At 46.7% G+C, this 26605-nt stretch overlaps 1 protein-coding gene across 6 annotated transcripts in view; it reads right to left on the bottom strand.

Moving 5' to 3' along the window:
- ARHGAP33 (Rho GTPase activating protein 33) overlaps positions 1–26605 on the bottom strand; it is an 86137-nt gene that overhangs the window by 47295 nt on the left and 12237 nt on the right. For all 6 annotated transcript variants that reach the window (XM_082273410.1, XM_082273411.1, XM_082273414.1 and 3 more), the window contains exons 2-4: positions 10253–10350; positions 7889–7967; positions 4749–4829 (exon numbers count right to left, since the gene is read on the bottom strand). In XM_082273410.1, coding sequence (XP_082129536.1) covers positions 4749–4829; positions 7889–7967; positions 10253–10350 — 258 coding nt within the window. The remainder of the gene's footprint in view (positions 1–4748; positions 4830–7888; positions 7968–10252; positions 10351–26605) is intronic.

The raw sequence follows: 26605 nt of genomic DNA, 5'->3' as shown, positions 1-26605 counted from the left end.
GTTATCGCGTTTACTAACAAAGGGAAAGATTTTTGTCATTTTTGTTGTTTTTTTTTTTTAACGCGTAATGGCGGCGATCTGCGATTTTTTTTGCAGTACTGCGACATTGCGGCGGACAGATCGGACCCTTGACTGACATTTTTGACACTTTTGGGGTTACCAGTGACATTTCTACAGTAATCAGTGCTATACATATGCACTGTTACTGTAAAAATACACTGGCAGTGAAGGGGTTAACTTTTTTTGAAAGGGAGGGGCTATGTGTGTCCCTAGGGGCGTGCTTTCTACTGTGATTGGCTGTGGCTTCAGATGTATGAACAGTGATCAATGGTTCTACATAGTAGAACCGTATGATCATCCTTCATACACAGGGGAGAATGACAGGCAGCTTGTTTACACAAGCCGCCTGACTTTCTCCCTCTCCCCCGACGATCACACGCGCGGGGGGGTGCGTGACCGCGCATCAGGCGGCGCGCGCTCGCTCCCTAGACCCTCACAGGCTAGCGACATAGACCTACGTCGCTTTGCCTGTGAGGGGCTGACTGCCGACGTAGTTCGGCGTTAGGCAGTCGGCAAGTGGTTAATTGTTTTTTTTTTTATTGAATTACTGAAATAAATAAACTTTATGATGTTAATCTAATTTTATGAGATGCACTTGTATATTTTCTTTTTTTTTTTTATTTTGCAGTCTTTTTTTTGCTTATATAATAAAAAAAACCCAGAGGTGATCAAATACCACCAAAATAAAGCTCTATTTGTGTGCAAAAAAATTACATAATTTTCATATGGGGACAGTGTTGCGCATGACCGCGCAATTGCCAGAGTAGTGCAGTGCCAAAGAGCAAAAAAAAATGTCCTTGTCATGAAGGGAGTAAAATCCTCCAGAGGGCAAGTGGTTAAGGGAAAGTGAACGGCCCATTTGCCTTTAGTAAATCAATCCTGAATATGTTATATATAGACATCTACATCTCTCTGCCATTAAAAAGGACAGAAACATCTTAACTTAGCCCGGAGCTCTCCCTTAGCTGCCCCAGCCCAGCTTCCTCCAGGGAGGCCTCGGAGTACCTAATTATTTCTGATGTCCTCATTTCAGGCCGCAGCGTTCCCGTGAAGAAAATCGCTGCAGTGAACTGGATGACACAGCAACAGCTAACTGTCACAGCGGGGGAGGGGGGAAGAAGCATGGGGCCCTCCAGGAACAGGATTTGCAGGGGGTCGCCGCTCCTGCCTCTAATTAGAACTATCACAGCTGTGTTCTGTAGAGTTAAGGTAAGGGGAGGGACACAAAAACATTTCCCGCGAATACGCTGCGTCACGGCGCGCAGACAATGGGGACCGCGCAGAACGAATCCGCTCAATGCCTATAGGGAGATATTATGTCGGTTTATATCGAATCATACATCAGACTTTATACGACTTGACATCTCAGGAGATCGTTTTATCGCCCGTTTACATCTCTACTGGAGTCCTGGGGTCGATTCTCATTAAAATAGTATCAAAGGGAATATGCAGACTTTTTATTTATTTCATTATTTTTTAAAGGACATTTAAAACAGATCTGTAAACTGTGAACATTTCTCCATTTAAAAACGTATAAAAGTTATATAAATTCATTACTAAAACCTCACAAGAGCTAAATACACAGAGGAAGTACAGATACAGTTTTTTATTCTTTTACAGTGCTAGATGCAGGGCCCGGCCCTACCATGGGTCCCGCTGGGTCCATTGGACTCAGGCAGAACTTCGAGAGGGGCAGCAAATTGAAGTTTTGTGTGTGACAACTGCCCCTCACTCCACTGCCGCCGCCCTGCTGCCCTCAACACGCATACTCATAGGTAAGGGCATGGCTCCTTTCACACACTCCGTCCGTTGGACGGAGTCCGTTTTTCTCAGCGGGGGATCGAGCCGCCGATCCCCCGCTGAGCAGCAGGAGGACAGCTGTGTCTCCGCGCTGTGTGTCAGTCCGTTCTCACCCGATCCCATCCGATCCGCTGGACGGATGGAAAATAGGGTTTCCATCCGTCCAGATTTGACGGATCGGATCGGGTCGGATGTCAGCGGACATGTCTCCGCTGACATCCGATGCCCCATAGGAATGCATGGGGGGACCGTTCAGATCCGCCAAAAAAACTGACAGGCGGATCTGAACGGTCCGCCTGTGTGAAAGGGGCCTAAGGGTGCTCACAAACAACTGTCTAACACCGGCTGTTAAACACCTGAGCACACCTGTGTGTTCTGCCGGGGGCGGGGTAATCACAGGAGACAGAGAGCAATGAAAGATCCCTTACCCACCGGCTCCGCCAGCAGCCCCTACACTGCCTTAGCCTGCCCTTATACTATCCTAGCCTGCCCCTATACTACCCTAGCTTGCCCCTATATTGTCCTAGCCTGCCCTACACTGCCCCTATACTACCCTAGCTTGCCCCTATATTGTCCAAGCCTGCCCCTACACTGCCCCTATACTACCCTAGCCTGCCCCTACACTGCCCCTATACTACCCTAGCCTGCCCCTATACTACCCCAGCTTGCCCCCTATATTGCCCTAGCCTGTCCCAACACTGCCCCTATACTACCCTAGCTTGCCCCATATTGCCCTAGCCTGCCCCTATACTACCCTAGCTTGCCCCTATATTGTCCTAGCCTGCCCCTACACTGCCCCTATACTACCCTAGCCTGCCCCTATACTACCCCAGCTTGCCCCCTATATTTCCCTAGCCTGCCCCTACACTGCCCCTATACTACCCTAGCTTGCCCCTATACTACCCCAGCTTGCCCCCCTATATTGCCGTAGCCTGCCACAACACTGCCCCTATACTACCCTAGCTCCGCCAGCAGCCCCTACACTGCCTTAGCCTGCCCTTATACTATCCTAGCCTGCCCCTTTACTACCCTAGCTTGCCCCTACACTGCCCCTATACTACCCTAGCTTGCCCCTATATTGTCCTAGCCTGCCCCTACACTGCCCCTAGCCTGCCCCTATACTACCCCTATACTACCCTAACCTGCCCCTATACTACCCCAGCTTGCCCCCTATATTGCCCTAGCCTGTCCCAACACTGGCCCTATACTACCCTAGCTTGCCCTATACTACCCTAGCTTGCCCCTATATTGTCCTAGCTTGCCCCTATATTGTCCTAGCCTGCCCCTACACTGCCCCTATACTACCCTAGCCTGCCCCTATACTACCCCAGCTTGCCCCCTATATTTCCCTAGCCTGCCCCTACACTGCCCCTATACTACCCTAGCTTGCCCCTATGCTACCCCAGCTTGCCCCCCTATATTGCCCTAGCCTGCCACAACACTGCCCCTATACTACCCTAGCCTGCCCCTATATTGCCCTAGCCTGCCCCAACACCACCCCTATACTACCCCAGCTTGCCCCCTATATTGCCCTAGCCTGCCCCAACACTGCCCTAGAATAGAAAACTTCTTATTGTTATTAGGACCTGAGTACCCTGAGTATCCTATTTCATTCCCTTTTACAAGGAAGAAGAAGGAAGACAGAAGTAAGAAGAAAGAAGAAATAAGGAAAGACAGAAAGAAGAAAAAGAAAGAAAGAAAGAAAGAAAGAAAGAAAGAAAGAAAGAAAGAAAGAAAGAAAGAAAGAAAGAAAGAAAGAAAGAAAGAAAGAAAGAAAGAAAGAAAGAAAGAAAGAAAGAAAGAAAGAAGGAAAGAAGGAAAGAAAGACAGAAAGAAAGAAAGAAAGAAAGAAAGAAAGAAAGAAAGAAAGAAAGAAAGAAAGAAAGAAAGAAAGAAAGAAAGAAAGAAAGAAAGAAAGAAAGAAAGAAAGAAAGAAAGAAAGAAAGAAAGAAAGAAAGACTTATTCTTATTATTAGGACCTGAGTACCCAGTTTTATTCCCTTTCATGGGGAAGAAAAAAGGAAAGAAAAAGACAAAATTATTCTAATTTTTAGGACCATTCCCATTTCATAAGGAAAAAGGAAAGAAGAAAGAAAAAGACAAATTATTGTTATTATTAGGACCTGAGTTTCTTACTTCATTCCCTTTTATAAGGAAGAAGGAAGAAATAAGGAAGAAGGAAAGAGGAAGAAGAATTATTGTTATTATCAGGACTTGAGAACCCCATTCCATTCCCTTTCATGTGTAATATATTTTGGAAGGACAATAAGCCCCGGCCGGTTCACAAGGTGCAGCTTTGAAATCGCACTACTACATCGCAATTTCAAAGCTGCACATAAGTTCGATTTGCACTGCTGATTTCATCGCAGCTTGTGACTTCATTTAACAGAAGTCTATACAAGTCGCAATGAAATCGGTAAAAGTAGTGCAGGAACCTCTTTCATAATCGCTGCCACATGAGTCGCTGCAATATGAACGGTTCCATCGCCAGCAATGGGGTGTGACTTGTCATGTAATTCGGAACCGTCAAATCGCATGACAAGTCGCACTGATGTGAAATGGGGCTAAAGGCATCCTTTCTCCTTTTCCTAAAAATAAAACTTCAATTTGGATAAAGTTAAATTATTTGTTTTACAAATAATGGAAAAAAATGATAAATATCAAACCTGTATCTGTTATCCAAATGTATATTATTAATTTAGAATATATTTATACAACAAAAAATAAATAAAATACAATCAGTGACCTGGGTGAGGTGTTCTTGGTGTTGGCAGCTCCTGGGAGCCGGGCAGTCAAACACACAATAAAAAATAAATAAATAAAATAAAAATAAAAACTCGGCAGCTGTTTTTGGCTAATTTCATGCTGTCAGGGTACGCCGGGCTTACTTGGCATGTGACTTGTATGATGTAAACCGCCTCTGGTTCGCTGACGCTGGAGTCCTCCGGCCGGGAGTCCGATAGGGAGAGCTGAGAGGATACAAATTCTGGTTTTATTTAAAAAATAAATATAAAATTTCCCAGCCATGCACAAAAGTGAAAGCAGAAATTTTCAGGAGATTTTATGTTGCTGATTAATCTGTAAATATGTACTGCTTGTCATACTTCAATAACCTGAGAACAAATCAGCCCCTGCTGCACCCTCTTACCTTACAATGTACAGTCTAAGTGGTCACTGACAGTGAGGAGACTGAGGAAATGCTTCCTCCTTCTTTCAGCAGAGTGATGATATCATCCCAGCCTAGGCAATGTCACTGGACTCGAGCTTAAGACAGCCTATTTTTCATTTTTTAAATTTTATGGTTTGTTTGTTTTTTTTTTTTTATAAAAAGGTGGAGATCTTGTTTTTTTTATTATTATACGGTTTGTTTGTTTTTGTTTTTTTTAGGGGAGATTATTTTTATTTTTTATTTATACAGTTTGTTTGTTTTTTTTTTTATAAAAGGTGGATATTATTTATTTATTTATTTTTAATTATACAGTTTATTTGCTTTTTGTTTGATAAAAAGGTGGAGATTTTTTTTCTTTAATTATACAGTTTGTGATCTCGCCCCCCTGCTTGTGCTACTTTATATCGCTGCCAGGAGACAGGAGCGGGAGATCAGATTTAGATCAATGGTTTCAGAGATAGTAACATGAGAACACAGCTCTACCTATTTGGGTACACAAATGCATACTTACCAGCATTTCAGCTAACCCCACCCACAGTCTGCCTCAGGCCTGCCCAATGACCAGACAGTCCCACCCACTAAGAGTAACCTGTCTAAACCCCGCCTCTAATTATTCAGGGGCTGCCCGTTCACTGCCCCAGATCACCATAATGAACACCTTTGATATATGCAATAACCTAATCAAAGGTGGCACTGTGATTGCAGGACATGGGCAGGAAAAAGCCAGGACAGTCCCAGGAAAAATCAGAGACAGTCCTAGGAAAAATCCGAGACAGTCCCAGGAAAAATCCGAGACAGTCCCAGGAAAAATCCGAGACAGTCCCAGGAAAAATCCGAGACAGTCCCAGGAAAAATCCGAGACAGTCCCAGGAAAAATCCGAGACAGTCCTAGGAAAAATCTGAGACAGTCCCAGGAAAAAAAAAGGTGGAGATTATTTTTTTTTTATTATACGGTTTGTTTGTTTTTTGTTTTTTTTATAAAAAGATGGAGATTATTATTATTTTTTTAAATTATACGGTTTGTGATCTCGCCCCCCTGCTTGTGCTACTTGTATCGCTGCCAGGAGACAGGAGCGGGAGATCAGATTTAGATCATTGGTTTCAGAGATAGTAACATGAGAACACAGCTCTACATATTTGGGTACACAAATGCATACTTACCAGTATTTCTGTTAACCCCACCCACAGTCTGCCTCAGGCCTGCCCAATGACCAGACAGTCCCACCCACTAAGAGTGACCTGTCTAAACCACGCCTCTAATTATTCAGGGGCTGCCCGTTCACTGCCCCAGATCACCATAATGAACACCTTTGATATATGCAATAACCTAATCAAAAGGTGGCACTGTGATCACAGGACAGTCCCAGGAAAAATCCAAGACAGTCCCAGGAAAAAAAATCCAAGACAGTCCCAGGAAAAAAAAATCCAAGACAATCCCAGGAAAAAAAATCCAAGACAGTCCCAGGAAAAAAAATCCAAGACAGTCCCAGGAAAAAAAATCCAAGACAGTCCCATGAAAAAAAATCCAAGACAGTCCCAGGAAAAAAAATCCAAGACAGTCACAGGAAAAAATAAAACATGAAGATTATTTTTTAAAATATACTTTTTTTTTTTTTTTTAATAAAAAAGTTAAAGATTTTTTTTTTTTTTTTTAATTATAGTTTGTGATCTCACCCCCCTGCTTGTGCTATATTGTATCGCTGCCAGGAGACAGGGGAGATCAGATTTAGATCAATGGTTTCAGAGATAGTAACGTAAGAACACAGCTCTACCTATTTGGGTACACAAATGCATACTTACCAGTATAATCAGTTAACTCCGCCCACAGCCTGGCTAATGACCAGACAGTCCCACCCACTAAGAGTGACCTGTCCACACCCCGCCTCTAATTATTCAGGGGCTGCCCGCTCACTGCCCCAGATCACCATAATGAACACGTTTGATATATGCAATAACCTAATCAACGGTGGCACTGGGATCGCAGGACATGGCCAGCAAAATCCTGGCCAGTCCCAGGAAAAATAAAAGGTGAAGATTATTTTTTCTTTATTATACGGTTTGTTTATTTTAATAAAAAGATAGAGATTAATTTTTTTTTTTTTTTTTTTAATTATACAGTTTGTGATCTCTCCCCCCTGCTTGTGCTACTTGTATCACTGCCAGGAGACAGGAGCGGGAGATCAGATTTTACCATAATGAACACTTAACACTTATTATATAATTGATATATGCAATAACCGAATCAAAAGGTGGCACTGTGATCGCAGGACATGGCCAGCAAAATCCGAGACAGTCCCAGGAAAAAAAAATCGGAGACAGTCCCAGGAAAAAAGAAATCGGAGACAGTTCCAGGAAAAAAAACATCCGAGACAGTCCCAGGAAAAAAAATCCAAAGACAGTCCCCGGAAAAAAAACATCCGAGACAGTCCCAGGAAAAAAACATCCGAGACAGTCCCAGGAAAAAAAATCCAAAGACAGTCCCCGGAAAAAAAAAAATCCGAGACAGTCCCAGGAAAAAAAAATCCGAGACAGTCCCAGGAAAATAAAATCCGAGACAGTCCCAGGAAAATAAAATCCGAGACAGTCCCAGGAAAATAAAATCTGAGACAGTCCCAGGGGAAAAAAAATCCAAGACAGTCCCAGGAAAAATCCGAGACAGTCCCAGAAAAAAATCCGGGAGAGTTGGCTTCTACAAACATATTTTGGATTTGGAGAGAATAGGGAAGGGTTTAAACCCCTGACAGGTTTTTTATTGCTCATTGATAAACTTTCCTTCACTTCCTGTCCCAGAGACTCAACAGGAAAAGGTTTTCCCTAGAGATACACTTTAATATACGAATAATAAAGTGTGTTCCTTACCTGGATCGGGCCATAATTAACATTTTCATAGTGATAATGAGCGCAGTCTGCCAGCTTTACAAAAGGGCCACGTGTCACCCTAAAAAAAACAAAAAAAAGTGACAATGAAAGCAAAGATTACAAAAATAAAAACCTAAACACAAAAGTCACAATACACAAAAAAAGTCAGTACCTGACACCCATATAGAGGGTACCTGACACCCATATAGAGGGTACCTGACACCCATATAGAGGGTACCTGTCACCCATATAAACTTTCTAAAACTGTCAAGGAGTCAGAATGCCAGCGGAGTCTAATAGGCCCCTGCTGATTTTTATTTGCCAAAGACAGTATTCAACGCATTTCGGGCTTGTAGTTGCTGTCTGGCCGAACCCTGAAGCCAGCTCCTCAGCTCCATCTAGTGGCCAAAATGAACTGTTTTCCCCATTCAAACATGTGATCTGTAGAGATTTTAGCCTGAAAACATTCGCTTTCGCCCCAGTTGCACAGAAGAAATTTATATGCGGTTTCTATGGATGAAAAGGTACGCAATTTATTTATTTTTTATAGTGCGACCTCTAAGTGCCTATGGAGTTTCGATGAATGAGAAGCAACAGGCAAAGCTAAAAAAAAAACAAAGGTTTCCTTGTTTCTCCATCGTAATGTAACACATGCGGTTATCCCTGGCGAGGTTTCTGTTTGTTGCAACATCAGAATCGCTCAATTTCCTCTGACAATCCAAAAATAAACTGGCAGGTTAAGTTCCAACCATAGTTGTGCCTAATGAAATACTGGTGTATGACTGTAATGACCCTATTAGATTGTAAGCTCCTACGGTGTAGGGAGTAATGTGAATAGTCCAGCGCCCGACCTTGTAAAACTAAACACAATTGGTCAGCGCCATACAAATATTTCAAGAACCGCATGCAGAATGCAGAAGCCCTTAAAGGAAACTAGATTATACCAACAGGCAATGGTTGTGCTTTACTGTTGCTCAATGTAATCCTACCAGTCAAGCATGACTGGTTCAAAACAATGCACCATGTGGCTGAGGTTTTATCTCAGCCTCTGTCTCTGCCAACAGCTTTCCTTAGCAGTCACTAGACCAAACTGCGCCCCTTTGCTTACTTTTATCCCGCCCTTGTGACAATGTTTCTCCAACTGACACCAATGATGGGGCACTATTACTCTCACTGACACCAATGATGAGGAATTATTCCTCCCACTGACACCAATGATGGGGCAACTTTTCCTCTCACTGACACCAATGATGGGGCACTATTCCTCCCACTGACACCAACTATGGGACACTATTGGTCCCACTGACACCAATGATGGGGCACTATTCCTCTCACTGACACCAATGATGGGGCACTATTCCTCTCACTGACACCAATGATGGGGCACTATTCCTGCCACTGACACCTATGATGGGGCACTATTCCTGCCACTGACACCAATGATGGGGCACTATTCCTCCAACTGACACCAATGATGGGGCACTATTCCTCCCACTGATACCAATGATGGGGCACTATTCCTCCCACTGATACCAATGATGGGGCACCATTCCTCCCACTGACACCAATGATGGGGCACTATTCCTCCCACTGACACCAATGATGGGGCACTATTCCTCCCACTGACACCAATCATGGGGCACTATTCCTCCCACTGACACCAATCATGGGGCACTATTCCCCCCCCCCCATTGACACAAATGATGGGGCACAATTCCTCCCACTGACACCAATGATGGGACACTATACCTCCCACTGACACAAATGATGGGACACTATACCTCCCACTGACACCAATGATAAGGCACTATTCCTCCAACTGACACCAATGATGGGGCACTATTCCTCTCACTGATACCAATGATGGGGCACTATTCCTCCCACTGACACCAATGATGGGACACTATTCCTCCCACTGACACCAATGATGGGGCACTATTCCTCCCACTGACACTGATGATGGGGCACTATTCCTCCCACTCAATCCAATGATGGGACACTATTCCTCCCACTGACACCAATGATGAGGAACTATTCTCCCCACTGACACCAATGATGGGGCACTATTCCTCCCACTGACACCAATGATGGGGCACTATTCCTCCCACTGATACCAATGATGGGGCATTATTCTTCTCACTGACACCATTTTGCACTCCCATAGGCCACAGTCCGGCCCCTCTGAGGTCTAAAGTGTAGTAAAGTGGCCCTTTGTTTATACATTTTGGAGCCCCGTGCACTAGAGGGTTCAATTAGAGATCTGTACAGGATACGGCAATGTAAATAGGGTACAGCAAAATGCGTTTATACTGAAGTCCTTGAAATGATTTTATAATTTGAAGTCCCCCCCCCCCCACGCTGTACCTCTTAGTTGGCCTCCCCTTGACACTGGTGGGCGCTGCCGAGGATATGAGGCGCCCCGCTCCTTCTGTGGCGGTATCCAGGGTGTCCGAACCACGAGCCTGGAAAAAGTAAGAAGCATTATGGGTATGTGCAAAGTGCAGGAACGCAGCTCAGCAATATACATTCATAATTCATGGCCCTTCCATCTGCAGACTCTTTATTCCAGCCGGCAGGCAGCGGCCGGTCACATCACATCACATCCTCATACGCTTCACAAGATCTTCAGAAAATAAGAATTCACAACCCAACATAAAATCCGGAGATCGCTACGCATGTGTGGCCCCAAGAGGCCCGTCTATGTAAAGGTCAAAAACGGATAATTTATCAGAGATGAAAAAAAAAAAAAAACAACTCCACCAATCCTAGAGGAAGTAAATAATAAATTCCTTCAGTCCCCGTTCACACTAAGGCGACCTGTACGATGACCTGGTCGCCTCACAGGTCGCCGTAGGTCGCCTTCCATAGGGAAGCTGCGGACCCGTTCTAATAGGAGCGACACAAGTCGCTCCGACTTAGAAAAAGGGTCCGGAGCTTCTTTGGGGCGACCTGGAGGCGACCGCCATAGACTTCAATGTTATGAAGTCCGTGCCGGCCGCTCCGAGGTCGCCCCGGGAAGTAGCGTCGCTTGTATGTGAACGGGGCCTCAGAGTGAAATGCCAAGTTACTTAATTGCAATCATCCAAAAAAAAAAAAAAAAAACACCATTTGCATTTGTAACTTTTCATACGGCAATCTCAAAATTCACCGCTGCCATCAGAATGGGCCAACAATCGGCCTCGGGGGTGGGACAGGGGGCAGGAGGGTCAAGTGCCCTGGGCGTAATGGTTTATTGCAGGGATGTGGGTACCCTGACCCTAAGGGAAGGAGGGACGCACTTCGGAATCTTAGCCCTGGGCGCTGGATGGCCTTGTGCAGGAAATGGTGCTGATTAACCTATTCAAAAAAGCTGTATATATACTGCTCAAAAAATGATAGGAACACTTTTTAATCAGAGTATAGTATCAAGTCAATTAAACTCCTGGGATATTGATCTGGTCAATTAAGTAGCAGAGGGGGTTGTTAATCAGTTTCAATTGCTTTGATGTTAATTAAATTAACATCAGGTGCACTAGATGGGCAACAATCAGACGACCTCCAAAAACAGGAATGGTTTTACAGGTGGAGGCCAATGACATTTTTTCCTTACTCATCTTTTCTGACTGTTTTTCACTAATTTTGCATTTGGCTAGGATCAGTGTCACTACTGGTAGTATGAGGTGATACCTGGACCCTAAAGAGCAGGGATCCTCAAACTACGGCCCTCCAGCTGTTGCTGAACTACACATCCCATGATGCATTGCAAAACTCTGACATTCACAGACATGGCTGGGCATGATGGGAATTGTAGTTCCTGAACAACTGGAGGGCCATAGTTTGGGGACTACTGCTATAGAGGTTGCACAGGCAGTCCAACTCCTCCAGGATGGCTCATCAATACGTGCCATTGCCAGAAGGTTTGCTGTGTCTCCCAGCACAGTCTCAAGAGCATGGAGGAGATTCCAGGAGACAGGCAGTTACTCTAGGAGAGCTGGACAGGGCCGTAGAAGGCCCTTAACCCATTAGTAGGACCGGTATCTGCTCCTTTGTGCAAAGGAGGAACAGGATGAGGACTGCCAGAGCCCTACAAAATGACCTCCAGCAGACCACTGGTGTGAATGTCTCTGACCAAATAATCAGAAACAGACTTCATGAGGGTGGCCTGAGGGCCCGACGTCCTCTAGTGGGCGCTGTGCTCACTGCCCGGCACCGTGGAGCTCAATTGGCATTTGTTATTGAACACCAGAATTGGAAGGCCCACCACTGGCGCCCTGTGCTTTTCACAGATGAGAGCAGGTTCACCCTGAGCACATGTGACAGAAGTGAAATGGTCTGGAGAAGCTGTGGAGAACATTATGCTGCCTGTAACATCGTTCAGCATGACCAGGTTTGGTGGTGGGTCAGTGATGGTGTGGTGAGGCAAATCCATGGAGGGACGAACAGACCTCTACAGGATAGACAATGGCACCCTGACTGCCATTAGGTATTGGGATGAAATCCTTGGACCCATTGTCAGACCCTATGCTGGTGCAATGGGTCCTGGGTTCCTCCTGGTGCACGGCAATGCCCGGCCTCATGTGGAGAGAGTATGCAGCCAGTTCCTGGAGGATGAAGGAATTGATACCATTGAATGGCCCCCACACTCGCCTGACCTAAATCCAATAGAACACCTCGGGAAATTACGTTTTAGTCCATCTGACGCTGCCAGGTTACACCTCAGTCTGTTCAGGAGCTCAGTGATGTCCTGGTCCAGATCAGGGAGGAAATACCCCAGGACACCATCCGTCGTTTTATTAGGAGCATTCCCCGACATTGTCAGGCATGCATACAAGCACGTGGGGGCCATACAAACTACTGAGGACCATTCTGAGGTCCTGCAATTACATTTTAGCGAAATGGATTAGCCTGCTGCATCATTATTTTCACTTTGATTTTTGGGGTGTCTTTGAATTCAGCCCTCTTTAGGTTGATAATTTTCATTTCCATCAAATGATGCAACATCCTTTCCTTCCTAACACATTACCCAGTCCATACCAGTATAGATCCTAACAGATTACCCAGTCCATACCAGTATAGATTCTTACGCATTACCCAGTCCATACCAGTATAGATCCTAACGCATTACCCAGTCCATACCAGTATAGATCCTAACACATTACCCAGTCCATACCAGTATAGTGGGAAAAATAGTGCCCCATCATTGGTGTCAGTGGGAGGAATAGTGCCCCATCATTGGGGTCAGCGGGAGGAATAGTGCCCCATCATTTGTGTCAGCGGGAGGAATAGTGCCCCATTATTGGTGTCAGTGGGATGAATAGTGCCCCATCATTGGTGTCAGTGGAAGGAATAGTGCCCCATCATTGGTGTCAGTGGGAGGAATAGTTCCTCATCATTGGTGTCAGTGGGAGGAATAGTTCCTCATCATTGGTGTCAGTGGGAGGAATAGTGCCCCATTGTTGAAGTCAGTAGCAGGAATATTATCATTATATTATTGGTATCAGTGGGAGGAATAGTGTCTTGTATCAATGGTCAGAAAAGTGCCCCAAGGGCCGGAAGAAGGCAAGCAAGGGGCCGCATTCGGCCCCTGGACCGCAGTTTGGAGACAAATGGTTTAAAAGGAAAACTGTAGGAATTGGTGGAATTAACTTGAAATCTGAGCAAACGAGGGTCACATCTGGACGCTCCCTGATCCTGAACGTTGCTTTTCCCTGACACAAAACGCGTAGACTTGCTCCTCGGTGAGTCAATTAAACATGAGCCTGATAATGCAGTATAAGGAAAGTAGGTTACCTCTGTAAAACGGAACGCGTAGGGCCGGTGTGGAGCTTTTAGTGAAGTGGAACGTCTTAATTGACTTCAGGAAGAGTTTGGCGGAGGGGCGCGTCCAGCCCCCCCATCTCTACAAAATGGATTAGCGCCCGGGGTGTCTTAAAGCAGTACTCCGGGTGAAACTGAAAAATTCACAACAGTCGTACAGCGGCAATCGATTATATTTCTCTGCCTCCGTTTGCTTCGTGACAATAAAGCTCAGCAGTAATCCTGCATCTGTGTGATTGGAACCAGCCATCACACACAATGCAATTCTACCCAACAGAATCCTATTTTGAGACTTTTACCAGCCTCCAAAGGAATGACTGGCGACCTCCAGCACAGGAAGTGTAGGCAGGTGCAGTTAGCTAGTTTACCACTAGGTGGTTCTGTTACTAGAATCGTGTTTGGTTACAGTAGGTAGTATAGCCAGGTGTTAGGCCCCTTTTAGATAGAGCCCTCCCACCGACAGCATGCGGATGGGCCTTTGCATATACATATTTGTGTAAAAACTGCTGTGCCAAGAGGTCGCGCCCTACGTGCTCCCGGCACCGTTATGGCTAACGGAAAGCTTTCCAATCACAGTGGTCACATGATCATAAACCCCGCTTCCCGGCATCTTAAACCCCTTCAAAAGCCAGGGAGGCACCGGCGTTAAGAAGTTAAGGACATTGCGGCCGGGCTGCCTGTACAGCGATGTACCTGTACCCTGTGCCCCCGCCTGCCGACTCCTGCTGGGATTCGACATGGGTATTGTGTCAGCAGCTCCCAGCCAATGATTCATGTCCGGGACCTGCTGATCGGCTGTATCCAATCACAGCCCAGAGCTCTATGTTGACAATTAACACAGGATTCTGTACAGAGGGAACAATCTCGCTTTTTCTTCTCCCTGCAAAAGCAGCACACATTACATACATTAACTTTGATTTCGATAGTGCAGGGGGCAATCTGACACTAACGGTGGGTTGGAACTGATTAACTGACACTGGCATCATTAGTGACACTAATAAAGTGATCAGTAATAATACTATGCACCGTCATTGTACTGATGATACTGGCTAGGAAGGGGTTAACATCCCAGGGTAATCAAGGGGTTAAATGTATCCCTAAACAAGTGTAAGGCTCCATTCACATATAGGCCCGCGTATATGTAGTTATGATTAAGCGATCTTGAATCGTGAAACGCGTCAACTGTCGGTGGCTCATCTTATCCGATTTATTATCACAATAAAGGATTATTTTATCTTCATCCACTGGAGGGCGGTCAAACCATTTTGAAGACATGGATCCCTGTCCCTGCTTTGCAGAACGCAGGACCCATGCCTTCCCTACTGACAGAACGGCGACCTGCCTTGTTTTCATAGGTAGACCGCCGTTCTCCCTCTCTCCTGGATGATCGGCGGATGCCGGCGGACAACCAGTCTGCGAGACCCGCTGATCGGCTCCTGCTGTGTGCAATCACAGCGAGTGCGGGCCGCTGATGGTGCGCATGCACACCCCAGAAACAATAGGTAACAGGTGATCCTGCACTATGGGATCACGCGCAGCGCAGCTGCCCTGTAGCAGTAAAACTGCTATGGGGTGGTCGGTAAGTGGTTAAGCTCAGTGGTGTATTTTGTTTTTGTGCTGCCCTAGGCAAGACTAAAATTGGGCACCCCCCCCCTCCCTCTCCTATGTAAAAATTGTCCCACTCATTTTTTAACGGATGTGACTCCCTCCAAAATGTAAGGACTACAAGTCCCAGCATGAACCCCTGAGATTTCACAGGGGGTGGGAGAGAGAGGGGGTGGGTGAGGAAGGGAGACAGGGAGGGGTGTGAGAGAGAGGGGGAATGAGAGAGGGGGGGTGAGCGAGGGAGAGGGGGGATGAGAGAGAGAGAGGTGGGCAAGAGAGAGAGAGAGAGAGAGAGAGAGAGAGAGAGAGAGAGAGAAGGGGGGGTTGAGAGAGAGAGAGAAGAGGGGGGGTTGAGAGAGAGAGAGAAGAGGGGGGGTTGAGAGAGAGAGAGAAGAGGGGGGGTGAGAGAGAGAGAGAAGAGGGGGGGGTGAGAGAGAGAGAGAAGAGGGGGGGGGTGAGAGAGAGAGAAGAGGGGGGGTGAGAGAGAGAGAGAAGAGGGGGGGTTGAGAGAGAGAGAGAGAGAAGAGGGGGGGTTGAGAGAGAGAGAGAGAAGAGGGGGGGTTGAGAGAGAGAGAGAGAGAAGAGGGGGGGTTGAGAGAGAGAGAAGAGGGGGGGGATTGAGAGAGAGAGAGAAGAGGGGGGTGAGAGAGAGAGAGAAGAGGGGGGGTGAGAGAGAGAGAGAAGAGGGGGGGTGAGAGAGAGAGAGAAGAGGGGGGGGTGAGAGAGAGAGAAGGGGGGGTGAGAGAGAGAGAGAAGAGGGGGGGATTGAGAGAGAGAGAAGAGGGGGGGATTGAGAGAGAGAGAAGAGGGGGGGTGAGAGAGAGAGAAGAGGGGGGGGGTGAGAGAGAGAGAGAGAAGAGGGGGGGTGAGAGAAAGAGAGAGAGAGAAGAGGGGGGGTGAGAGAGAGAAGAGGGGGGTGAGAGAGAGAAGAGAGGGGGTGAGAGGGAAGAGAGGGGGTGAGAGAGAGAAGAGAGGGGGTGAGAGAGAGAAAAGGGGGGTGAGAAAGAGAGGAGGGGGTGAGAGAGGCGGCTCTAGCAACCAGTGGCCAATAAAATCTCAGGTGGAGGAGGGGAGCAGATTTTTTGCTGCCCCCCAGCAAAGTGCTGCCCTAGGCCTGGGCCTTGTCGGCCTAGGCCAAAATACAGCATTGGTTAAGCTGTTTACCTTTAGTAAAATAACCCTTATGAGTCATTGATTTATAATCACGGCTTTTTTGTGGGACTTTTTTTTTTTTTTTTAATCACCTCTGAGTATGTGACAGGAGAAAAATAAAAAATGAGAAGTGAAGGAGGCATTATGGATAACGCAGCAACAATCATCTGATGAACGATACATTGTTAATAAATTATCCTCATCACACATCTCATGCAGCTACTGAAAAGTCATCCATGAAATACCACCAGTGACAGTTGAGTGATCACATGTCACTCCAGCCTCAACTCTTCCCAGGCTGCATTTACACCTGAGTGTAGCGTCTTTATGCACGATTTTGGTGCATTTTTCTACAGCAATTTTGAGCTTTTGTCGTTTTTTTTTTATGTAGCACCCTCCTAGGAAGGTGCTAGGCAAAGCATATTTGTGACCCTGTTCTGCTTATCAGGAGGGCCTGATCTGTTAGTTGGCCTGTCACGTGCTTCCAGGTGCGACCTGTTGAGTCTGGGGAGTCTCCCCACTGTATCCAATTAGGGACCTTGTTGGACAGTGGAGGAAACCTAGCCAATAGCACACCAGGCTTTATGACTGTCCCAGTGGGTGGGCATTGCTGCAATGCATCCTGGGCAGGGGAGGACTGGGCCAGGGGGCAGGGGGGCAATTGCCCCCTGGGCCGCTCTGCACCACTTCTGCCACAGACATGCCTAAAGGATTCCTGGTGAAGAGAAGTAGAAGTTCCTGCCGCTGACCTACTGAGTGTGGGTTGAAGACAAGGACAAAGCACAGGCCTCCAAAACCCCCCCTCCCCCCCCCCCCCCAATATGGCAGGTGTAAACTGTGTCTGAGCAGAGGCAGGTTCCGTGCCCCACTGGAGACTTTTTCCCCGGCCAGCCCCAACCGAGCTGTCCCAGCTCCCCCCAACCTCCCCCTGATGGCCAGGTCAGGAACCCGGATTCAGCCGTTAAGTAGAGAGTATCTGGAGCAGAGCTTCAGCTTGGAATGGGGTTCAGGAGGAGGATTGGGAGAGTGGGAGGGGGGGGGGCTGGAGGAAAGTGGGACGCACCATGGGCCTCTGGTTTGTACTTGCCCCCTGGGCCAAATGTTGCCAGTCTGCCCCTGATCCTTGGATTGGGAAAAAATCCAGAAGGGGCATGTGACAGGGTGTCTTTGGGAGGGAAGCCAGGTCCCAAGAGGAGGGTGACGGCTGTCTCTCCTCCTGTTGCTGAGGAAGGTGGTCCAGGCAGTCAGCCTAGGGGCCCGGGGGTTGAGCTGGGCTGCAGGAGGATCCAGTGTGTGCTGACCAAGTGGAGCTGCTGGGCAGAATACTTCTGGAAAAAAAAGTATTGTGAGTACTCAAGCATCTGCCCAGGGGTCTGCCTAAGAGAGGGGACCACTGAAGAGAGGTCAAGGGGATCAAGGTGCCAGTTAACCCGGAGTGTTACATTAAAGGGGGTGCCAAGGTGTAAAGCCCTGAAGATTGGGGGGTAAAGGGGGTGCCAGGAAGGGTCCTGAAGTTGCTCAGCAGTGCAGTCTATTAGTCAGCTACCTCAGGAAAGGAGTGCCTTAGGAAGCTAAAAGGACTCTTTCACAGTCAAAGGTGAAATACAGTAAGCGACCCAGCTGTGACTAGCTCAATCAGCATTAACCAGCGTCAGTCAGCATTAACCAGCGTCAGTCAGCATTAACCAGCGTCAGTCAGCATTAACCAGCGTCAGTCAGCATTAACCAGCGTCAGTCAGCTATTGGAGTATCCCACTCATCCCTTCTCCTATCCAAGTTACAAATAAAAAAAAAAACACTGAAAACCAAAGACACTGGACTGGTTCTTGACTGAGGTAAAAACACTTGGAAACATGTCAGAATATTCTACTGTTGCTAATGGTAACCCAGGGGAACCCCCACACAGCAGCTCCCATGGGAGTAGTGCTACATTTATTAGCCAATAGAGAAAATCATCATCTGTTGCATCGTTTGTTGCTTTTCCATTCACTTTTATTTCATTTGTTTTATTATAAATATTAATTTATTATTATTTTTTTCCATTAGGTTAAGGGGTTAGGGTTAAAGAGTTACTAAACCCAGAACCTGCACTCACTATATCTGGTCTCCCCAGGAGCCTGCATTCACTATATCTGATCTCCCCAGGACCCTGCATTCACTATATCTGATCTCCCCAGGACCCTGCATTCACTATATCTGATCTCCCCAGGAGCCTGCAGTCACTTCACTATATCTGATCTCCCCAGGACCCTGCATTCACTATATCCGATCTCCCAGGACTCTGCATTCACTACATATGATCTCCCCAGGACTCTGCATTCACTATATCTGGTCTCCCCAGGACTCTGCATTCACTATATCTGGTCTCCCCAGGACTCTGCATGCACTATATCTGGTCTCCCCAGGACTCTGCAGTCACTATATCTGGTCTCCCCAGGACCCTGCATTCACTATATCTGGTCTCCCCAGGACTCTGCAGTCACTATATCTGGTCTCCCCAGGACTCTGCAGTCACTATATCTGGTCTCCCCAGGACTCTGCAGTCACTATATCTGGTCTCCCCAGGACTCTGCATTCACTATATCTGGTCTCCCCAGGACTCTGCATTCACTATATCTGGTCTCCCCAGGACTCTGCATTCACTATATCTGGTCTCCCCAGGACTCTGCATTCACTATATCTGGTCTCCCCAGGACTCTGCATTCACTATATCTGATCTCCCCAGGACTCTGCAGTCACTATATCTGATCTCCCCAGGACCCTGCAGTCACTATATCTGATCTCCCCAGGACCCTGCATTCACTATATCCGGTCTCCCCAGGACTCTGCATTCACTATATCCGGTCTCCCCAGGACCCTGCATTCACTATATCTGGTCTCCCCAGGACCCTGCATTCACTTTATCCGATCTCCCAGGAGCCTGCATTCACTATATCTGGCCTCCCCAGGACTCTGCATTCACTATATCCGATCTCCCAGGACTCTGCATTCACTACATATGATCTCCCCAGGACTCTGCATTCACTATATCTGGTCTCCCCAGGAGCCTGCAGTCACTATATCTGATCCCCCCAGGACTCTGCATTCACTATATCTGGTCTCCCCAGGAGCCTGCAGTCACTATATCCGATCTCCCCGGTACTCTGCATTCACTATATCTGGTCTCCCCAGGAGCCTGCAGTCACTATATCTGATCCCCCCAGGACTCTGCATTCACTATATCTGATCTTCCCAGGACTCTGCATTCACTATATCTGATCTCCCCATGACTCTGTATTCTCTATATCTGATCTCCCCAGAACTCTGCATTCACTAAATCTGCTCTCCTGCAGTACACATAACATGGAAATGCAATTATTTTAGTAAATATAAACCGCTAAATACCTTTTCTCATCAGCAGTATATAGCAATTAGAGCAATCTTGTGACTTGTCTCATTGAGTGCTGATATTTTGTAGGAGGAGTTTTAATTTCTCCCACGATTGTCCTATCAGGCTTAAAAACCCTTAGTTCTTTGTCTGGACATGTCTGGAAGGTGCTGATTGGCCCTATGCTGATCACACATACCCTCCCAAGAAAAAAAAAATCATCCATTAATCAAGATATAACATCATGGCATGGAGGAGGAGGGAGGGACTGGGCTGTCATTTAGGATCTGTATACACGCCCACATATGTGATGTCATACCATGTGACCTGAATAGCTCAGCTAAAACCAGCAAGAGAGACCAAACTGAGCATGTGCAGCTGTACTACACTTACTGTGCTGATCTGTACTTGCCCAGAGTGATGATGCAGGAGGGGGAGGATCTGTGCATACAGGATCAAACAGCCTTTTTACACAATGCAGAGGATTCGCCACTTAAGTTACACAGTGAGTACAACAAGCATGCTATTCTGCAACTACAGACAGATTTTACTGTTGTGGGTGTAACGTTAGAATTACCTACCCCGTGAGAAAAACCTACCCTCGTCACTTCCGGCCAGGAACAGCTGAGCAGCGCAACAGTGCGCATGCTCACAGTCCCGGATACCTAATGTAACAGCTGAGGAGCAGACTAGTGCACCTGCGCACGAGTAAGAAATTATCACTGTTCCGTGGAAAAAACCTACCCACGCGGCGGTTACATTAAAACATCTCGGCTGCAATACGAGGCAACTCCGCTCCTGTCCCTGTCACTTCCCTCATCTCGGCTAGTAAATATAAAAGCGGCTGGCGGCTCCGTGATTTATCTTTTCATACAGCCGCCGCCGCATTTATATTTACTAGCCGAGATGAGGGAAGTGACAGGGACAGGAGTGGAGATCACTCGTATTGCAGCACAGCTGTTTTAATGTAAACGCCGCATTACATACAGTGCCGTGCAACCGGAAGTGAGGAGGGTAGGTTTTTCTCACGGGTAGGCAATTGTCACGGAACACCGGGCTTAGTAAGACTTTGAGGTTTATTTAGGATTAGGAGTTGGGGTTATGGTTAGTGTTGGGTTTAGCCCCCGTTCACACTGGGGCGACCTGTCAGGCGACCTGGTCGCCTAACAGGTCACCGTAGGTTGCCTGGCATAGAGAAGCTGTGGACCCGTTCTAATAGGAGCGACACAAGTCGCTCCGACTTAGAAAAAGGGTCCAGAGCTTCTTTGGAGAGACCTGCATTGACTTAAATGTTATGAAGTCCGTGCCGGCCGCTCTGAGGTCGCGGTGCGAGCAGCGCGCCGCGACCTGTGAGGTCGCCCCGGGAAGTAGTGTCGCCCCAGTGTGAACGGGCCTAAGGCCCCTTTCACACATGCTGTCCGTTTGTCCGTTTTTCATCCATCCGTTGACGGATGAAAAACGGACATCAATGCATCTCTATGTAAAAACGGATGACAACTGATGATCATCAGTTAACATCCGTTTTCATCCACTTCCGTCAATGTCCGTTTTTTTGAACGGATGAATGCCCTATTTTTCATCCGTCAAAAAAACGGATCGGACGAAAAACGGATGTCAACTGATGACAACGGATGAAAAACTGATGTCAACGGATGACAACGGATGAAAAACTGATGTCAACGGATGACAACGGATGAAAAACTGATGTCAACGGATGACAACGGATGAAAAACTGATGTCAACTGATGACAACGGATGAAAAACGGACGACAACGGATGAAAAACGGATGAAAAACGGATAACAACTGACGAAAAACGGATGAAAAACTGATGACAACTGACGAAAAACGGATGAAAAACTGATGAAAAACGGATGAAAAACTGATACATTTGACGTGACTGAACTGATGAACTGAACGGACTGTATGTGTGAAAGGGGCCTTATGGTCATTTATTCTTTATTTATTTTTAGTAGAGTTAGGGTGTTAATACAGTAATCCCCCGCTACATCGCGGTTCAGTTTTTGCGGTCCCGGTAATTCGCGGTTTTTTTTGTAATGTTATTTTACAATATAAATCATTAAAAATGAAATATTTTTGTGTTTTTCATAGCTCTTGCTCTGTCTCTTAGTATCTTTTATGTGTTTAAATGAGTTTCTATTGTTTTAAAAGTGTGTTTAAAGACCTTGAAATGCTTCTACACGTACAGTGACAGTAAAAAAAATCATGCCTACAATGCATTTTAATAGGGTTTTTCTATTTCGCGGAATTTCACTTATCGCGGCTGGGTCCGGAACGTAACCCCCGCAATGGAGGGGGGTTTACTGTACTACTAGTAATAATAAATAATTGATTTTTTTTTTTTAAATAAATGCACAAATAAATAAAAGTAATCATAAATAAATTCAATAAATACTAAGTAATAATAAATAAATAAATAATTAACCCCTAACCCTTAAAAAAAATACAATAATAAAGTCAGTGGGAGGAATAGTGCCCCATCATTGGTGTCAGTGGGAGGAATAGTGCCCCATCATTGGTGTCAGTGGGAGGAATAGTGCCCCATCATTGGTGTCAGTGGGAGGAATAGTATCCCATCATTGGTGTCAGTGGGAGTAATAGTGTCCCATCATTGTTGTCAGTGGGAGGAATAGTGTCCCATCATTGGTGTCAGTGGGAGGAATAGTGCCCAATCATTGGTGTCAGTGGGAGGAATAGTGTCCCATCATTGGTGTCAGTGGGAGGAATAGTGCCCCATCATTGGTGTCAGTGGGAGGAATAGTGTCCCATCATTGGTGTCAGTGGGAGGAATAGTGTCCCATTATTGGTGTCAGTGGGAGGAATAGTGTCCCATCATTGGTTCAGGGGAAGGAATAATGCCCCATTGTTTGTGTCAGTGGCAAGAATAATGCCTAAAGGCCAGATAAAAGGCAAGCAAAGGGCCACAGTTTGGAGACCACTGCCCTAACCCTAAAAAAAAAAAAAAAAAAAAAAAAAGACACACATGTATAATAATGATGATGATGATGATTATAATAATAATAGCTAAACACCCTTACACAAAATAAATAATTATTACTATTCATTTTTGTCAGGTTTGGGAGTTTATTATTATTTTTAAAATTAATAATAATAATCATTTTAATATTTTTTTTAATTAGAGGTTAATTATTATTTATGTATTATTACATATTTTATTTAGGATTTTTAGTTGTGTATTTATTTTACATTTATTTAGTCATATATTATTACTGTTTATTTTTTACATTTGCTCATTTGAGCAGAAAATCGTGCAAAACGTCAAAAAATGCGCACAAAAAAAAAAAAAAAAAAAACGCACCGATTCCATTACTATGGAAATAAAAAAAAGCACCAAAAACGCTTAAATCTGCCCTACAAAAAAAGCTCCAGAACTTTTTTGATCTTCAGGCGACTTTTAGCGGAGATGTGAACCGTCTACATAGAGAATTGATTTTTTTTCTCCTCCAGCAATTTGGAGCTTTGAGCTTCGAGCTACAAAAACGCTGAGCTGTGAATGAGGCCTAACTCACTGACCGCCATCCCGGTCCTCTGGCTTCAACGCCTCCTAACTTCCAGATGCACACTTGCGCCTCTTTAGCGACCCCAGAGACGCTGAAGCCGCAGGATCGGAATGAGAGCCGGGCCGTTAAGTCTTCCTCGGGACTGCAGTGGCCGTCTACCCATTCTCGGCGTCAGAGTCACATCAGACACCTGTGTGTGGCGCGGTCCTGCGTCGCGTGAATATGTTGGGTTTCGGATCTGTAGCAGCGAGCTTGCACCGTCTGTAGTTTCTATAGAAACGCGTGAGTCTGGCTGAGAATGTTTTTTTTAAAAATAGGATCATCTGACAGGCAAATTGCCGAAGAAAACGTTTAAACTGCAGCCCACACAACGCCTACGTCCGTGGGCGGCGGCCAATCTACAGGATGAGACGCGACGCATTACAATGTATCCTAAATGTTTATCAGCTCCAAATTCTGACCTCATCGCCCTCATCTATGATGTCACTACCTCTGTGAGCTCATAGTCCCGGGTCATTCACGCGCTCTATGGTACAATCAACATGAGCGATACTGGCTGCAATTCCATTGGGTCCTCTCCCTGCTCTAATCCGCCCACAGTGGGCTCTCATTGGAGGAGACAGCAAACTCCTCCCACCAACAGATATTGTGGACCCGGATCTACTTGACCTAACCCGAGGCCGTGCCTGTAGAGTGGTTGGTTTGCGTTCGAGGCTGCGCTGGACGGGTAAAATTGTTCTGAGTCAGTATTCAGTGGTTCCGCGGACGCGCGGCAGGGTTAGTCTCCCTGCTACCTTACTGGTATGACGGCGGTGTCACTTCAATTGTTTATTGAAAAATAAGGAGGGTACAAATCAAACTGACGCGTTTCGGCAGAATTGCCTCCCTCCGTTAGTCTGTTAGCTTGGAGAGGAAGGGAAGGGGAGGATAGGAGGAAGGAAAGGGAAGAAGGGGAGGAAGGAAGGACGGACAGATGGGGAGAAAGGAAAGACAGACGGGAGGGGAGAAAGGAAAGACAGACGGGAGGGGAGAAAGGAAGGACAGACGGGAGGGGAGAAAGGAAGGACAGACGGGAGGGGAGAAAAGGAAGGACAGACGGGAGGGGAGAAAGGAAGGACAGACGGGAGGGGAGAAAGGAAGGACAGACGGGAGGGGAGAAAGGAAGGACAGACGGGAGGGGAGAAAGGAAGGACAGACGGGAGGGGAGAAAGGAAGGACAGACGGGAGGGGAGAAAGGAAGGACCGACGGGAGGGGAGAAAGGAAGGACAGACGGGAGGGGAGAAAGGAAGGACCGACGGGAGGGGAGAAAGGAAGGACCGACGGGAGGGGAGAAAGGAAGGACCGACGGGGAGAAAGGAAGGACCGACGGGGAGAAAGGAAGGACCGATGGGAGGGAAGGAAGGGAGGGAAGAATGGGATGAAGGAAAGGAAAAAAAGAGGAGGAAGGAAGGGAAGGGAAGGAAGGAAGAAAAGGAGGAGAAGAAGGGAAGGGCAGGGAAGCGGAGGGAGGGGAGGAAGGGAGGAAGGAAGGAAGGAAGGGGAGAGAGGAAGTACCTTGCCATCTTAAGCTATGGGGCTGGGTGTTTCTATTGATGCACACAGTGTAGGTGGACACAGCTCTAGCCCCTGTATACAAGGGTGACTCCATAGGATGCTTCAATTAAAGGAGCCACCCTGGCACAGGGCACTTGGGGAAGGGGTCATGGCACCGGCTTACACTGGAACCTAGGCAAGGAATAAAGATAATGACGTTGCATGGATCTGAATTGTGAGACCTGCAAGTCGCAGGACATGTGAAATTCAAAGTATTTCTGTGAGAACCGGTACTACCGACACTACAGAAGTCACTGCGACTTCAGAAAAGGTTCCTGCACTTCTTTGGTCCAGAGAATGTAAAGTCAGATCAAAGCTGCCCCAACAGTTGCATCAAAGTCGCAATGCAAGTCGCACAACTTTGTCTTCACACAAATGTGAAAGGAGTGTCAGTGATACAATCAGCTGCTAGAAGTGTGGGTGTGATATCACTTTAATGGATGCAGATTTTCTAACACAATAATGGGAGTTTAGCGGAAGTCCGTGGAATGACATCATTATTTCGGAGGGGGGGGGGGGGGTCATCCATGTGTACACACGGCTTGTTTGTGGGACTTTTATTTCATCATTTTCATGTGACGGGAGAAATACAAAAAAGGAGAAGTGAAGGCGGCGTTATGGATAACACAATCATCTGATGAACGATACATTGTTAATAAATGACCCTCATCCCACATCTCATGCAGCTCATCAGCAGAGTCCCACCACTTTTATTAGGGTCCCCATCAGAGTCCTCCCCAACACTGGGATCCCCAGCAGAGTCTCTCCATAAATCAGAGCCCCCCCTTCCCCTTATATCAGGATCCCTGAGCAGAGTGCAGTCTTACATTAGGTTTCCCATTAGTGGTCCCCCCCTTATCATGCCTTGCTTTGTGCACTGGTGTGCAGTCATGTTGGAACAGGAAGGGGCCATCCCCAAACTGTTCCCACAAAGTTGGGGGCATGAAATTGTCCAAAATGTCTTGGTATGCTGACACCTTCCCTTGGAAGGTAAGGGTCCAAGCCCAACCCCTGAAAAACAACCCCACACCATAATCCCCTCTCCACCAAATGATTTGGACCAGTGCACAAAGCTCCATAAAGACATGGATGAGCGAGTTTGGGGTGGAGGAACTTGACTGGCCTGCACAGAGTCCTGACCTCAACCCGATAGAACACCTTTGGGATGAATTAGAGTGGAGACTGCGAGTCAGGCCTTCTCATCCAACATCAGTGCCTGACCTCACAAATGCACTTCTGGAAGAATGGTCAAACATTCCCATAGACACTCCTAAACCTTGTGGACAGCCTTCCCAGAAGAGTTGAAGCTGTTATAGCTGCAAAGGGTGGGCCAACTCAATATTGAACCCTACGGACTGAGACTGGGATGCCATTAAAGTTCATGTGCGTGTAAAGGCAGGCGTCCCAATACTTTTGGTTATATAGTGTATATATATATATATATAGTATGCACCGTGACATGCGGCAACGCATTGTGCGTTGGGCTGCACTGTGCAATGTATTGAGGTGCCATTTACAATGAACAGCATTATACACAGAGGAGGTGCGTCGTGGTAATGCAACGCATGCGCGGCAGCATGCGCTGCCACATTGCTCCGTGTGAATGGCCCCGGACAGGACTGAGAGGTGCACGATCTGCGTCCGTCTCTCCTTGGACCTGCA

Source organism: Pelophylax lessonae, assembly GCF_965119305.1.
Source record: "Pelophylax lessonae genome assembly, chromosome: 12".
Taxonomy (NCBI): domain Eukaryota; kingdom Metazoa; phylum Chordata; class Amphibia; order Anura; family Ranidae; genus Pelophylax; species Pelophylax lessonae.
The sequence above is the reverse complement of the archived record's forward strand: the minus strand, read 5'-3'. Positions and strand labels throughout refer to the sequence as shown.